At 41.2% G+C, this 17,328-nt stretch overlaps 1 protein-coding gene across 2 annotated transcripts in view; it reads right to left on the minus strand.

The window, feature by feature from the left end:
* Window positions 1–3,375: 3,375 nt before the first annotated feature.
* The window catches only part of zranb3 (zinc finger, RAN-binding domain containing 3), a 102,263-nt gene continuing 88,310 nt past the window's right edge, over window positions 3,376–17,328 (minus strand). For both annotated transcript variants that reach the window (XM_042513403.2, XM_042513402.2), the window contains exons 18-22: window positions 14,484–14,624; window positions 10,937–11,095; window positions 9,752–9,944; window positions 5,107–5,238; window positions 3,376–4,423 (exon numbers count right to left, since the gene is read on the minus strand). In XM_042513403.2, the coding sequence (XP_042369337.2) occupies window positions 4,325–4,423; window positions 5,107–5,238; window positions 9,752–9,944; window positions 10,937–11,095; window positions 14,484–14,624 (724 nt within the window). In that variant the 3' untranslated portion in view covers window positions 3,376–4,324. The remainder of the gene's footprint in view (window positions 4,424–5,106; window positions 5,239–9,751; window positions 9,945–10,936; window positions 11,096–14,483; window positions 14,625–17,328) is intronic.

A 17,328-nucleotide genomic window follows, 5' to 3' on the forward strand; every position in this document is an offset into this window, starting at 1 on the left:
TTCACATTCCACCAAATGACACAATATCAGAGGTGCTTTGGCAAGACGGAGATGCTGCCGCTCCTGTTTTTCACTCCTGAAGGAGAGCAGCGGGGTTCGACCTCCCTCGTGTCTATTTCCTTTTCCATGCTGAAGGGCAGGGAGGGTCACAGACACAGAGGGATCACAGTGGAGAATATGGCAGCCAGGAATCAAACCACAGCAGGATTCAGCCACGGATTGGAGAGCCGGCGGCTGCACGCAGAGCGCTGTGCAGGCTTTTATTGGCCCTTCTCCATCACACCTGTCACACAAGATTGGGTTTGTAGAAGCGCTTCCTTCAGCTGAAAAGGCCAAAGTAGATTATGGGGGCAGGCGAGGCTGAAATGGAATAACCAATGGAATGGCGCCAAATATAACGCCTTGCTGTCTGAATGCAAATCACGATTGAATTATGAATGATTTGTATGGTTTACTGTCAAATTTTGCCTGGTTGGAACAGCTTTTCAAGCATTTTCACGTCCCAGACCCCTAACAAAGACACACTTTGTCACCCCTATGGGGAGGTGATAATGAAAATGAAACCTACAATTACAATAATCATTATTACACATAATGTAATGCTTGTAATTAGAGAAATTCCTGTGGAATTGAGTTACAGCGATATTAATCTATTTCTCAATTTGCTGTGGACCCCGAGGAGCCCTGTGAAGGGCCCCTGGAGGTCCTCTGACCCACATTGAGAAACACTATTGCAACTTTGATGTTAGTATTCATTTTTAACAGAAATGTATTCCTCCACGAATGGTCCTTTTGATGTTTTTAATGTTTGTGATAAGACCACAACCAACAATGTGTTAGTTCTCTCTATCTTTATACCTGTTGCAAATATATAGTTTTATTTTCAAACAATGCACATGATCTCATTGAATGAAAAATAGCAGAGCACTGCAGTCTTTCATAAATGTTACTTAAACAGGAGGAAAGAGCGTGTTTGTTGGGGACTACTTTAAGCTGCGGATTGATTAACATTTGGTGCTCAAGTAAAGATTCTGCAGCAAGATGGAGTATATGGGACTGAGGAGTCTCTTGACTTCTCTCAAACACAGGTTCAAAATATTTATTTACATATCAAAAATTCCTCTCTTTTCTCTTCCTGGGTATATAAATACATTTAGACAATAATATGTTTTTTGGGGTGATTAAAACTGTTTTTGACCATTAGTTTGTAAGTGATAGTAATTGGAGTGTTGCAGCTTTTCTCGACTTTAGAAATGTTATTGGACTGACTGGATGAAACATAAAACATTTGCAATCTGAGTTAGCGCTGTAAGCTTGTTTACTATATAACGTAAATGCTGCTGTCACACTGAGTGTCCCGCTGAGTCACGTTTAACAAAACTTCATATGGAAAATAAAAAGATGTCGAATATTCGTATTGAACAAGAAAATCCAATTTGACTGACATAATTCTGAGCCCTCTGCAGCCCTATCAAGGTGCCTTTTTTCCTTAAATTTGTTCACCTCTTTGTAGTTTTGACATACCGTGATTTAAACAATACAAGCATTTTCTAAGTAAAAAAGACAACTGAGAGAAACAAATTTAAGTATAACAAGATGACTTCCTTCTGATCCAATCTCTTGGAGTTGCATGTTCCCCACATATTGTGTTGCACTTAAACATTACAGACTAAAGCTGAAACTGCCTTTTCACTATTCTTAATTGGATAATTCTGGACAACAATGAAGCTACAGAGGAATAAAATATATCAGGCTTTAGATAAACAACACTTGGTAGTAGAATCGATGCATTGTTGGTTTTGGTCTTTTCGTGGGATTTGTTGACAATAAGAAAAAAAAGTACTATCACCAGTTATCCTTAAAAGTCTATTACTGTTGGATTATTTGTCATTCAGTTTGATATGGCTCGTTCTCTGCAGTGGTGATTTTGGATTGCACTTCTTTTTTCGTTGTTTTCTGCAGATGGTGCCATTTGTCGTTCCTCTTTCTATTGTCTTGTCTTTGTCACTACACTGTGATTTTCTAACTATATGTGATTATTTCCACCAGATATTTGCCCAGCTAATTTTGGCCATGTGACGTTCAGAGTATGCCGTGTTGCTATGGAACCTGTTGAAACGTCTCTGCGCCGAGGCAAAGACATTGATTGCACTTGATGGAGAAAGTGAGTCGGGTTTGATGCCGGCTTTCAAGGAAGACGGGGGTGGGGGGTTCGACGGAGAGCAAACATGCAGACCTCAGTGGCCGGCCAGCGGTGTTTGAGTCCATCTTTATTACTGTCATCACCTACGGAGGTAATGTTTTTCCTCTGGGCTGATAGGTGGTCCAACGCAAACAGTGTCACGCGGCTGCAGCGCTGCTCTTTACCCAGCAGCCCCTCTGGGAAGAACATGAGATGTCTTCATCTGGGCGCTGCCTCATTATGACTCCGTCTGGTCTGACAAACACACACTTCCTCTCTCTTCCAATAAACACTTTGCACACGCTTTATTTGTGTATCACACACATTTTATTTGTGTAGCGCACAGCAGAACACTTTTGCGCTACTTTCTCTCTCCCGCACACACACACACGTGCACATCCACCTTTTGGGTGTAATAAAACAGCAGATCAGAGTCATTGGCTGCTGACAGGGACTGACACTGAAACCTGCTGTTGTTGGAAGGCTGCCTGGGAGATGTTCATTACTCACAAAGCTTGTCGGTTTGGACAGGAGAGGAACAACGGTCTTATTAAGTGGAGACCTGGAGCAGCCGTAGGGGAAATACACACACACCCACGCGTGCACCCACATGGGCTCCGAGAAAGTTTGAAGCTGAGCGCTCTGATAGGCTGAGAGAAGTTGGGGCTGCCAGAAAAATTTAAAAACTTTTCAGCGATGGTGGAATTTGCTGAGTTTGGGGTTTGACGCGGCTTGACAGACAGACAAATCGTGACATGACGACATCGGCGACGTCAACCTGCCGAGCCTCAGCACCGAGAGGGGAAGTCAAATTCTGCTGCGGAGGAATGTGACGGCCTCATTTTCACAGGAGCCTGCTGGTATTGATTGGAGTTTCTGATGTCTGTCTGGCTCATTGTATAACTCTCACAAGAAGAGATTCAATATTCCCGACATTGCTGAACCTGAAGCCTTGTTTCCATAGTAACTCTGCTCTCCGTCTGTCTAAACATAGCCCTTCTGACTGACTTTAGCTCTGTTCAGATCATCAAGCACAGCTGAAGAGGAGGAAGATGCGTGGACATGGACAATAATGTTCCTGACTTCAGGCGATGAAACGATTTGCTAGCTTGTCAGAACAACCAACGTCTTGGTGTATTTACAGTCCGAACCGTGGTGAAAGCAGCAGAGGAACACAAGGAGACAACATGAAACAAGATGGAAATAGGCTTTTATTTCACGAGGGAGCGTTCATCTAGCTCCCAAAAAGCAAGATTTGCAAGGCGCCACTTGTTGAGGGCGCCAATGAGGACACTTGGTTGTGTTTTCTGCTGTGAAGTTCTAATCACAAAGCCCCCAATTCATCGCTCACCTGCTACTTTTCACCAAGTTTGCAAAAACCTTAAAATAGCAGCATCTCTCTAAACAACCTGCTCCATTTCAGCCTCCAGCAAAAGGGGGCCATCATAAATCAAAACTACCGCCCTTGTGACGGTTCGGGGACGAGAGGGGAGTTGGCTGAATTAGCATTTGATGCAGTCGTGACTGTTTTTTAGGTAAATCTCCACAGGTGCAGCAGAGTCCGACAGGACGCCGCTGATATCATCGGAGAGCGAAGTCGAAGAAAATCAGGGACTCAAAGGAAAGCGGACCTTTTATCCTAATCTGTCAGAGTGAATGGCAGCTCTGATACTTAAATGAGAGTTGTCACTGAGGAATTATGATGCACCTTCATCCACACAGTTACAGTCATTATATAGTTTATGTAACTTGATCTAAGTTCAGTTGTACTTAACTCCTCAAGTTTACATAACTTGAAGCTCACTTGTGCTTGATTTCTTTAGTTTACATCACTCAAACTCAATTCAGCAGAATTTACTTATTTTTTGTTTCCGTAATTTGATCTTGAGTCAGTTGTACTCAAACCGTTTAGTCATGTAAACTAAATTATATCAACAGAACTGGATTGAGATGAACCTTATTTGACTCAAACTTGTCTTCTTAAATTTAGTCAACTTAATATTCTAAGGCAGCATGGACACTAACTTTTTTTTAAGTTGAAAGAAGTAGTTTCTTTTTAAAGTGCAGAAATCCTAAAAGTCAGAACTCAACAACGTGATTCAAGAAATTTAACACCTATCAAACCCTTACTAAACCTGCGTTTCATTTCCTGACGAAGAACCTGCTGATGTCTGACGCAACCTTGGAAGCTGCAGCGCTCTTCCTCATCTGGCTCCGCTCTCTGGCTTGCAGAGCCGTCCTCTGTGGGGGAAAAAAAAAAAAAATGGAACATGATGTAAGAGGTTAAAATCTGCAGTCGGGCGCTGAAGAGAAAAGTGAGATCAATATATTGAGCATCTCTAGATTAAAGTGTCCGAGCGGTGGCATAAACAGCGAGAGGACCCCCTTATCAGAACGAGCAGCTCTCCACATCAGTTTACACACGTCAACGTATGAAGCGCTTTCTTCCAGACTGACACCCACTCTGACAAAAATGCATTTGGGCGTGAAAGTAAAGCACATCTTAGGTTACAATGAATTTTATTCTGCTCGCTGATCAGTTCTGTCTTAAAGATGTGGATTGTCTGTGATTATGAAATATTGACTGAAGGAGCTCAAGAAGGAAAAATGTTCCCAAGGCAACAAATGCTATATATCATTATGTCATACAGGCACATCATGTGATGTTATTACAGGCAATATATAGCCGTGTGAGGGATGGTATGACTTTTGATCAATGTGTTTGACCATGTATCACATTACTGCCATCACATATGATCCTCAATATGAGTGATGGGGCTTTCTTTTTATATGGGGATAAAGGAGAGGTCCATCCACTGTGCACCTTAAATGTTGGACAGATTGCTTTTGCCCCTTAAGCCCTTTGGCTCTAAAAGCTGCTGCTGCGGTTGTTATGGGTGCAGCGATGCGGAGTGTGAACGTACGGCTTTGTGGCAGACGGTGCAGAGCGTCTGCAGGTTGTCCAGGGTGCACTGTCCTCCTCCGCTGTAGACCGGCCGGATGTGGTCGACCTGCCAGAAGTCCCCTTCGACCGGAGCGCGGATCATCTCATTCAGCTGGAGGCACACACAGAATGAAATAGTGAGTGTCTCAGAGCACTGACTACCCCTGGATGTTTTCTTATACTGCTCCAAATTGCCAAAAACAAGCAGTGATTGCGCTGCCCTCCCAAACCATCCATCTATGCTAAAGTTCATTTTTTGAACTGATGTGATGTCTTTAGTAAAGCTCAGAGTGCTAAAGTGACCCAAATAGGTTTTTTTGCAGCACACAAACACACACTCATCCACACACACACACACACACACACATACACACACAACCATTTGTATTAAACAAATCTGCACCGCAGGGGCACTTCTGTAATGTGTTTCACAAAACAAAAAAGGATAAAAAACAAATAGATCTTAAAAAGTGCTCATGACAGCAAGCTGCATAAATGGCATAAATCCACAACAGGAAATAATGAAAGAAAAATGCAAAATAAGGCCTCTGACAAAGGTTTCAAATGTAAGGATGCATGAAACAATGATTATCAATCACCATCAGATATAGTAGTAGTAATAGTAGACATATAAACCACTACAAATGTTTTCTGTCCTACATAATGGGCAACTGTATTGAGTACATGTGAGTCTGCCTGACAACAGCACAGAAATGAGGTTAAATAAACCAGAGGGAATAACATGCTACAGAACGATACATACACCTATATGCCAAAGCCATGTTTTTAAACTGTAAATGGCTTTGTAATATCTAATATTTTCCATTTCATGAATAAAACATGAAAACATCACTTTCCCAATGAACAGCATTTCCTGCTTAAGCATTTTAGTAGCTTTTGCAAAAGATGCATAGGATATTATGGTATTATTTTTTATATTTCACTGTACGTCTAATGAAGTAATGCACTTAAAATACAACCTTACTTCACCTGAGCCCTGAGACCCTGTGCTTCGTAGTAATTACCAAGTGTTAGTGTTTAAGCATGCCAAGATGAACATGAAACACATATTAACACTGTCATTGTGCTCACCTTACAGAATGCTATTATGCTAAATCAATATGGTGAACATGGGAAACGTACCTTCTAAATATCAGCATTTAAATGTTGAGCATGTTAACATCTCACATAAGCACTTAGTTCTCACAACCATTGTACTTAGATTTTGCCTAACAGAGCTGTAGACTCTTAATCTTGTTTTAACAACCTGCCATGAGGTCTTTTAAAGGGTAACTTGTGTATTTTTTAACATGGAGTGTATTTTCCTAATTTTTTGGTGTCTAAGTGACTACTGTTAACCATCATTTTTGGCTGCATTGTAACCACTCAGGGCATGTTCTCACCATCAGTTAACGTCCGATAAAAGCGTTAACTTTTGTCATCAATCTAAACTAAAGAGATAGAGCTTTTTGTTGAAGATTAAGACTCTTTTTGTTTGTCCAATTGCTAAACCAACCCGACTCCACTTAAACAAAAAATATAAAAGTAAACAAAAACAAAAAAAAACCCCACATTGGTTGCTTTCCACTGTTCCAACAATCACTACTCTGGTTTAGTTGAATCTGACCCATAGTTTAAACACTTAGATGCAAAAATATGCTGACTGTATACATGCTAAATGACTCTTTAACTCAAAACAATCTGGTCATGATGATTTTGGGCCTTTTTCTGGTTAAATAAAAAGAAGAAGTTCTATCTTTTCCATAGTGATATTAAACACTTTTTATGATAATCTGAGCCTGTCAGTGACAAAAGATGCACTTTTATTGGATGCAAAAGTGCATAAATGCTCTAAGTGGTTACATTGCTGCCTGTTTCGTAGCTGCTGGCTGCAGCCGTCCTACTCAATACTAGACCAGTTTCACAAATTTTTGTTCACATTTGTCACTTGGACACAAAAGCGTGGATATAGGGTTAAAAAAATAATCCATTATCCATTTATAGACACTGAAAAGTGTCTATAAAATGCTAAAAAAAATGTGAAAAAGAGGCCAAGAGTAACAGTTACAAGCAGTACAAAAGCCAAAGATATTAAATTAACAGTAACATTAAACAGAGAAAAACAGTAAATCTTCAGATTTGAGACAGTGGAACTAGAATTTTTTTTTGTATGTTTTCATGATAAACGACTTTCTGTTGATTGATTAATGAGCAAAGTGTTTGAGCACCCAAATAGATTACCAGGGACCAATTAAAGATTTCTAATTCACTTGTTAAATCTATACTAATAACATGCAGGCAGAATCAACAGCCTACTGTATATAGAACAAACAAGTTACTGGTTGAATGACCTGGTTTGTGTATTTACTGGAGCAGATTACTGAACTCCAGTGGAGCAGAGAGGAAACACTGGGAACAAAACGACCTGGAAACTGAACCAATATGTTGCTTGCTGGTGTGTTTCATTTTATCCTGAAAAGAAATAGACAAAACGACAGAAAGACAGAAACAGTAAGAAGAAAGGGATTGAGAGAGAATACAATGTAAGCAAGTGGAGGAGCAAAAGATGAGAATTAGGGAGAATTAGAAACAGAGAGAGAGAAGCCTGATAGGAAGAGTTCAGGGCAAAAAATCCATTTTCCTGCTTTGAGTGCTACTCTGCCGACATTAAGGCAGCGAGCTGGAATTGATCCCAACAGATTTAAAGAACAGGCCTGCTCACAAGGGCAGAGTTCACGTCTCTCTCTCACACACACACACACACACACACACACACACACACACACACACACACACACACACACTCACTCTCTCTCTCTCTCTCTCCAGTCAATTGAACCTGCTTTTGTGCCAAAACTGTGCACCTTGTTACACCAGACCCCACTACTACTACACACATGCGCACGCACGTACGCGTGCACGCACACACACACACACACACACACACACACACACACACACACACACACACACCAGAATTCTGCTCACAGGCACCGTAAGGCCCTAATAAATACAGAAAATACACACACACACCAAAATACCAATACAGACATGGCAGAATTCTGTTATACACATACTTGCACACACCCAAAGAGACCCCAAGGTACACATAAAGACCCACATACACATGTACACACACACACCAGACCCCCCCCGTCCCAGTATGAACCAAAGAATGAGCCTATAATCTCGAGGCTCCTCCACTGCTGCGGCGTCTTATCATGTGGCTGAGTTTGTTTCCTCTAAAGCTGGGAGCATCGATCGACGCTGATGCTGCTGCCGGCGGCACTTGGAAGGGGGGAGTGTGTGTGTGTGTGTGTGAGAGAGAGAGAGAGGGGTGGGGGCTGGCTTTGCAGGATAACAGCCAACCAAATCAAACAGGCTTACTGGTCGAGGCCTGGCACTGGGAAAAAAAATCAATGGGCCCAGCAATCCATTTACTGGGAGCTGGCCCCTTGGAGTGCAGATCAACCTGTGTGTGTGTGTGTGTGTGCGTAGGTGGGTGGGATGGGGAGTACAGGGTGCTTTTATTTTTGCACTTACACAGACAAGAAATGGCTTTTCTTGTCAGTTATGTAGCTCACATCAGGAGAGCAATGTTAGGACGATGTGTGTTGTAGCGTCTTTAATGCTGTGGCTCTAATAAGGCTGTTACTTGCTTAGAAAGCACTAAAGGTGCAAACAGCTGTATTTCACCTGAACCCCGACATCCAACTCTAAGGAAATCACTGAAGATACACCCATCAGCCTCGACTGTAGTTTGTGTTTAGCGCTAATTAGCAGATGTTAGCACGCTCACCAAGTAGCAACCTTATCAACTGGCCACTTCAGACCGGCTCCAAGAGAGAGTCAATCCTAAAAGATGTTAAAATGCCTGACTACACAGCAGAAACAAACATGTTCACAGCCTGGTACAAAAAACATTCTCGGTCTCCAAAGCTAATTTACCTGTTCATGATGACTGTATGAAGGTGAATTTTGACATCACTCACTCATTTACATTTTTATCAAGACTTACAGTTATGCATAATTAAGGGCGGGGCTGCTTTGAGTGACAAGTGGGTACCGCTTGTCAACAAGTCACGTACATGAAGTGTGAGATAAAGGGCAGGGAGTAAAATGAAGAAACATTTATAATGGTTAACAAAACATTAAAAAAGTATGTCCTCCTCTTCTTCTTTTTCTGTGTGTTGTCAGTACATGAAACTGAAAATGTTGTAGTCACCTAAATAAGTCTTGTTCAGCATTTGGTTGTTCTTAAATCCCCCCGACAAGATGGATATTCAGTTTGTTGGTAGGTACATTTTGTTGTAATGTTTTAAAGCCTGTTTTTGGATGAGCATTATCACAGTTAACCATCGCTATAAACGTACTGTACTAACCAAGCAATCACCTGCTATCACATGCTCCCTTTTGGCTCATAAAAACAAGACTGCAACAGTTAAAATGCCAAACTTGAGGCTTCAAAACAGGAACCCACAAACCAGTGGGTGACATCACGGTGGCTACGTCCATTATTCTATATACAGTCTATACAACTATTGTTTGATGTTAATTGCAGCCAATGAACTATCATCTGTATCTGTCACTTGAAAACACTTTCTTCCTGTGCTCTGGTAACTGACCTGTTTGATTGACAGCTGCGCGAGCCAGGTGTTGTCCAGGATATCCTTACGCTGGGAGGGCGGGGCGTCACGGACCTTAAGGAACAGGTCGTGGGCGTGGAGGCCGCAGTGCTGACAGATGCCCCCCTCCGCCTCCAGCACTCGCGAGCGCATGTACGTTTGGCTTGAGCGCAACTGGAACTCCTCCTGGCACCTGTGGGTGAAGAGGGAAATAAATCTGCTTTTACATTTAGAATAACAACAGCTGAAATTCTTTATTTTTTACAAACCGGGGGAAGTTGTTATTGTCTCTTTTCTGCTATGATTCTGCTGCGAGGTGAACAGGAGCACATCTCTGTGTTGAAGTTTGATCAAATCCAGCTATAGAGGAGAAAAGGATCTCACCTTGACTCAATGACCTGAATTTGGCTCTTGAAAAGCACTTACGGAAATTGAATTTCTACTTTCAAAGGGAAGTGAGAGTAAAGGGACACAGAGAAACCTCTTTAGAATTTAGTTGGCGGTCTTGTACAGAGTGACCATGTAAATGATCTGGAAAGGGTGCAGCGTCTCGTTCAGAGACAAAAGATTGCAGAGACTGAACTATCAACATTTTCACACTTAATTCATATTGATATTAAAATGCAGTGAATTGATCATGACAGGAAAATGATCATTACAAATACAGGAGCTGCAGTCTAATCTGGAAACAGAAATCTATTTCAATCATCAGAAAACTGTATTTTTTTTTTAAATGAAGCCAGTAAAGACAAGGTGAAGTCAATATTATAGTTTTTGAGGTTGTTTTGCACAAAAACTCCTAAATCTCTGACTATAATTAAATTTTTAGGTGCCAGATGGGTGGGCTTTGGCACAGAGGACAAACGGTACTGTAAAGTTTAAGCAATCACAAACTATTTGAAAGTTAATTTAATATGCTCTATCTTTAACAGACATTTTACCGACGCCGGGCTGGATCGTCCCGTGGCAGTAAGCCCCACCCATCTGGTGCTCCAAGACGGGAATGCTCAGATTTACATGCATCTGCGATTTGAAGCAAGTCTCTGGAACTTTTTGTGTGACTCTAAAAGACCTGGAGATGTCTAATTTATCCCTTAGATTCTCCCCATTACACGAAGACCATGCTAATTCATTTGTATCTAATGTATGTAGCCTGCAAACTGTATGTTTTTAGTGTTTACATACTTGTGGCTGCAGAATCGAGTGTCCCAGGGCCCGGTGGTGGTAGAGCAGGCCTGTTGGCAGGACAGACACAGAGGGACGCCCTCACTGTCCAACGCCTGCAGGTAGCCAGACTGTGATGATAGCTGATTGTCCATTGTGATACAGGACGTCTTGTCATGGCTGCAGAGACACACAGAAAGAAAAAGGAGGAAAGAGTTCATTCATCAACTGCTTTAAAATGTGACAAGACCTCATTTTCAGTCATTTTACTGATAGAATCAGTGGTGCAAAAATGCAGATTATCCAGAATTAAAGCAAGTCTTTCTGTAGTGGAATTAGACATCATATTATGCATACTCTTATCATGGTGGCTCAGCAGATGTAGACATGAAATACAATGCTCTTTAATGTATGTAATATCTATTCATTGTGCACAATAAGAAAATTACTTCAACTTAAGGTCGATGTTGATGTTGATAAATGTTTGCTTTGTCATTTAAAAAAAATGGTTTATGATATCGGCAGAAATCAGCATGTTGGCCAATTCCGTTATTTCATTTTAAGGCCAATACCTGCCGATGGTGTGCTGACATCATTGTGCATCCCTTAGTTAAAGATGTAATTACTTCCTCCCCCACTGTAAGGAATGTAATGTTTAGCTAACTAACTTAACTCTGAACATGGTGGAATTTGACCTTAGCAGAGCTAAAGCTGCACTAACACTTCAAGGTACTGACAAGAAAAGACAAAGTACAGTATTCAGAATTATTTTCAATATCAGGGGAGAACACATTAAATGCTACTAAATAAATGGATTCCATCTATATACACAATCTATTCCTCGTATCTTTCTGATTCAGGCAGCATGGCTGCTGCAGATTTTTAGCCCTTTATGCACTAAACATCAAAGATGAGCTACCTTGACCTGTCAGTCTGGAAGCCAACAGCCAGATTCAATGTAGAGAAAAGCAAACAATCCAATATCTATTCATCCAATTCAAAAAAAAAAAATCTCTGCTTGCTTTGTGAGCTGCAGATGCAGAGTTGATGGACATATGGTGTGTGTGTGTGTGTGTGTGTGTGTGCGCGCGTGTGTGTAAGTGTGTGTGTGTGTGTGTGAGAGAGAGAGAGAAATGTCTACATACTGTGTGTATACACTGTACATGATGGTGATGCATCTGCAGAACATTTCAAGTGTGTGTGTGTGTGCCTGTCCTTTTGGCAGAGGACAGCGAGTTTGGGCATTTGCCATGTTGTCCCAGCAGGGTGCTAGAGCCACGTTGGAGGGGACAGATGGACTAAATTCTCTTTCCCCATGGTTTACAATTCAGACAGACAGAGAGAGGAACAAAGAGCCAGAGAGACACAGCACTACAGAGTGAGATTTAATCATTGAAATGGAGAAGAAAAAAACCCTCTAAAAAAGGAACCTTGCTGCTTCAAAGTTGAGAAGATACCAAAAATTGGAAGTACCAAGAGACAAATGCTGTGCCAGCAACATCTTGTGGATAAAAGAGAGACAGAAATAGACTTTTTTACTGGTGGGCCCAAACTGAGAATGGTGAAACATGGTACTTTGGGAAAAAAAAAAAGTAACCCAGTAATACATGGTTTGCTATTAACTGTAAATGTTGAATGAATCAGGCAGAAAAATACAAAAAAACATATTAAAGAATGTGTTTCGTTGCAATAATGTTATTAAAATCAATCATATGTACTTTGCTGCACTGACTCAAAGTCATTTGAATTCATATATGCACAAAGCGAATGAGCGTGTTGGCAGCTCTACATCGCAGCATGAGGTAACTCGTGCTGCAAACCCCAGAAATCACGCGACATGCCTTCAGCAAACGGCTCACAGCCTGCTAATGTTTACCGCCGAGCTGATCTCTGATGCTTTATACCAAAAGAAACCAACGGCACGAGAGAGGAGCGACATCTGACGCCGCTGAGTCCAGCTGTCAATCAGCTGAGCGCCTTCTCCCTGCTGAACAGGACGACTCTATTTTATATATTTAAATTCTTTCTTCATGGAGACGGTGGTTTATTTGAGAAAATTTGTCAAATCCAGTTTATCTCAGTTTTAACATTCATAATATTAAAGCAAACACCTGTGATTCATGCCACGCTGGGCTGACGTGGTGCAGCCGACAAATAACACCTAAGTCGTTGGCACCAACGTTTGAAATGACACATTCGTGTTGGACTGAGCAAAATGAAAATGTAGAAACCGATTAGCATAAAAGAAAGAAAGAAGATCTAATTAACTTTAGCAGTATTTATACAGATACCCGATGTAACACTGAACTACAAAATGGAACAAAGAAATGAAACTCAGTTTGGTACAAATCCATATTGGCTGCTGCAATGCAACCTTCAGTAATAATTTGGCACTAGGTGTATTTTCTTTCTTTTTTAAAAATATTTTTAGTAATAGTTTGTAAATGCAGCTTGTTGAAAAATTCAATTTTTATTATTCCAGACAAAGTTCAGCACTGAAAAAAGTTTGGTGCCCATTTGAAACCAGTGCTGGTTTTGGGGGTTTTGCACAAAGGGAGGCCAGCACTGAGAATAAAATGTTTAAAAACAAAATTACCATAACAATCAGTAACAGACGTCTGCTAACTGTGAGATTCACCTTTTACTGATAAAGAACGACATCATTTGATCATCAGTGCCCTAAAGATAAAGCCTGATCATACTTAAGAGCTCACTGGACCTGTTAAAAGCACAGTCCATTTACTAGCTGCATGTGGCTTTTTGCAGAACATTATTATAACAATATCACAAAGCTCATGTAGACTGAGACAAATTTGTACATTGAAGTCAATGTGACTTGCTCATGCCACTACCAGAGTAAAAGGAGTAGCAAGGGGTGTCAGTGGCTGAGTGGATAAAGCAGGCGCCCCATGAATAAAGGCAGTGTCCTTAACGCAGTGGCCTCAAGTTCAACTCCCACTTAAGGACTCCCCTTTGCTGCATGTTGTCTCCAATCTCTCTCCCCCTTTCACACTATTGATCTGCCCTATCTAACAAAGGCTAAAAAATGCCCAAAAAATAATCTTAAAAAAAAAAAATCATCTTTACAACAATTCACCAGTTTCCATAGTGATCTTCCCTCCTTGGGTGAGCTGGTTGCAACTCAGCCAGTAGATTGTATTATGGTCTATATTTACTGTACTAACATGCTCAGCGGGCCTTTGTGCCTCTCCCACAAGGCACACACAGATCTCCATGGAGACAGCAAGGGGAAGGAAAATGAAAATACACCAAATCCCAAAGACAAAGCCACGTGATGACACAGACCACCTCCATGTACTGATCATAAAACCTCATGTTTAAAACAAGAACTAAATGCTGTTGGCGGTGATCTTGCATTTGTAATAAACCAAATAAACAAGGCAGATGATTTGCAATCAGCTACATCTTCATCTGATTCTGAAACCTAAGATTGCAGAATGTTAAACTTCGAGTCAAGAAGATGTAATTTAAGACTTTTCAAGACCTCAGGACAGCTTGACCTCTCCTGCTGTGAACATCCACCCACACATTTACCCCTTTAACCTACCTCTCTGAAGCAGGTGGCGTTAGCGAAGCAGCAGACCTCCGTTTGGCGAAGAAGTTTTCCTTGGTGACCAGTTGAACGCTGCCTCCCTCCTGCTGCGCCTTGTTCAGGGAGGCCCGGGCCACCTCGTCTTTGCTGAGGTACCTGTGAAAATGGGATAAACGGGGCTGTGAAGGAACGGAGGATTTGCACACGTTATATAACCAAAGAGCTTGAAGAGAGCTGATTCACATGTAGAGTATGGGGGAGTGAGAGCGAGAAGATGCATAAGCTCTCTCTGGACAGCATTAGCACCAGGTAAGATGGGAAATTTGATGTTGCTCAAGCATAGCTGTAGTCTTAGTCATCTAGTCGGGACTGCGGTAATCCTGGGACTCACCCACACGAATGTAACACACACCAACACCCACACAACTGGCAGAACTCCACAAACAGCCTCAGTGCAAAGCCAGATGCGCGTTTCATTTTTTCTTGGCACCAAACTGTGCTTAAAATGCACAAATTCTTACTTTCATTCCTTATTTTCAATCCTATTTGTGTGCTCATATTCTGTTTGTTCTCTTCGCTTTGTCTGCTGAATCCATCACTATTGCTGCGGCAGCAATTTAATTTCCCCACAGAGACCGTCAATCATCTAATTTAATCCATCTACCCCGCCGTTGGTTTTTATGGCCTATGTAATACAAATGCTAGGTGTGCAAGTTGAAAATTGCACGAAACACTACATGACAATCTGGACGGGATTAAAATGACCCCCTGGTGTGAGAGTTTATGCCAAATACAGGAGAGGAGGAGCTGGGAGGAAAATAAATCTCTGACTTGTGTGTTCTAGCTGTAAGAAAATTGCTGTGGTCTTTGAAGAAAAGTGACCAATCACTAAACGTGGCCAGGTAACATTAAGGCTTTCTACAAAGCAATGGTACAACACTTTAATGGTCCACATAGAGCAGCTATCCTTTCTTTGTCCTCCTCTACAGGAGGTCAGAGATCACACTTAGCTCCCACACATCAGTGGGACAGGTGGTGGAGATGCCTTGTTTTGCTCAAAGACACTTTGGCAGGGTGGATGTTTGCTGAAGTCAACCAGCTAATGATCTGACAGTATTTTGGGGCTCTGTGATGATTTTTATTGTTTGTGTACTTTTTTTAAGTTTAAAGGTGCAGCATGTGTCTTATTGCTACTGAATAACTGACAAAGATTCAACCTTCTTGTGGAGCAGGGATACTCAACTTGCCACTTTTGCAAAATGACAGGAGGCCAGTGGCCAGTCGCAGCAAGCCCATACATGTTTCTAGATTTTTATGACATTTCTAGTATTTTTGATTTTTCTAGACTTAAGCATGTTTCTAGGATTTTAGGTCATTTCTATGATTTTAGGACATTTCTAGGATTTAAGAAGATTCATAGGATTTAATGCCATTTCTAGGATTTAATGCCATTTCTAGGATTGTATCACTTTTATAAGACTTCAGGACATTTTATAGAATTTAAGATATTTCTTGGATTACAGGATGCTTGTAGGATTTAAGGACATGTGGGGCTTAGCTAGGACCTCTGTCCTGGGGTGTGTGGGGGTGAGTCATGATTATTTTGGAGCACCACAATCCGAGTTCCGTCTACTTCCATTATATTGGAGAGAAGACAGACATCTCTACGGTCAATATCTCCCACACTCTGTAACTCACACCAAAACAATCTAGACTGATAAACAGCACCACAGGTGAAAGGAAAATATATATTTTTGGTTTAGGGTGAACTGTCCCTTTAAAAAGCAACAATAAAGGCAGATGGAGAGACAGGAGGCAGCTACTGTGTAGTACGGCTGTTTCACAGTCAATCAATCTTTGCGATATAGCTGTTCACTAATTGTTATGTAGATCGACGACTAATGTCGTATTTTATAAACATTTGCATTGACAGCTTTGTCAATTCGTAAACTTGGTTTGATGAAACTTTATGGCTGGCAGAGAAACGGCAGCACTGCTCCCTCTGAAATAAAATCAATAATTGGGACAGCTCCTAGACCTATGAGACATGTAGAAAAATACATTTAAAACTGTTTAACTAGGCTGTAAAAAGTGCTGTAAAAGCATTTGACATCTTCCTGAAAGGTTGTTGCCACTTATATCAAAATTCAGCCGCAAATTAGATGTTTCAGCCAAAAAAAAAACAAAAAACACACATACAGTTGAAATGCTCACAGGTGTATTCACCACTATCAAAGGCGTATTATTTCCATATAAAAAGAAATTTAAATATGAATGTGTTATTTAATTCTTCCAGAATGGTTATGTGATGTGTTTCTATCCTGACTGCGCCGTTCCCCTGATTACTAATGAAATACTCGCCTCCATGAAACACCCTGCTATTTAAACAGGAAACTGTTGCCACTGTTAAACTCTGCTTTTAGTATTCCTGCTCAGCCCTGCAGGCTATGCAGTGACATTTTTATGCATTTCCACCACCTCCATCTGGACAGAATACTTTCTTTGGGAGGGAGATGGAAAAAAAGGTAGAAGAGAGGAAAAAAAAATAAAGGAAAGATGGATGACAGGAGGCAGAAAGTGGAGGAGGGAGACACATCAAAGAGGAGAAGTTTCTCTGGAAGCTGAGGGGAGATGAGGAAGAAGGTAAGTCTCCATCAAACACATGAGCTTCCTTTGCTTCAAACAGTCCCAGCACAGAGGCTGGATGAAACGAGATACCTTACACTAAACTGGAGTCCAACTGCGCTTCTGGGAGAGTGTGGATGTGTGTGTGTGTTTGCATGTTTATATGCAGCTTGGACAGTAATTCTTTACACTAAAGACGACTGCTGCTCCTTCCTTATACATTATATATTTTGCA

Source organism: Plectropomus leopardus, chromosome 24 (genome assembly GCF_026936395.1).
Source record: "Plectropomus leopardus strain MGB_pleo_1.0 chromosome 24, ASM2693639v1, whole genome shotgun sequence".
In the NCBI taxonomy this organism is placed as follows: domain Eukaryota; kingdom Metazoa; phylum Chordata; class Actinopteri; order Perciformes; family Serranidae; genus Plectropomus; species Plectropomus leopardus.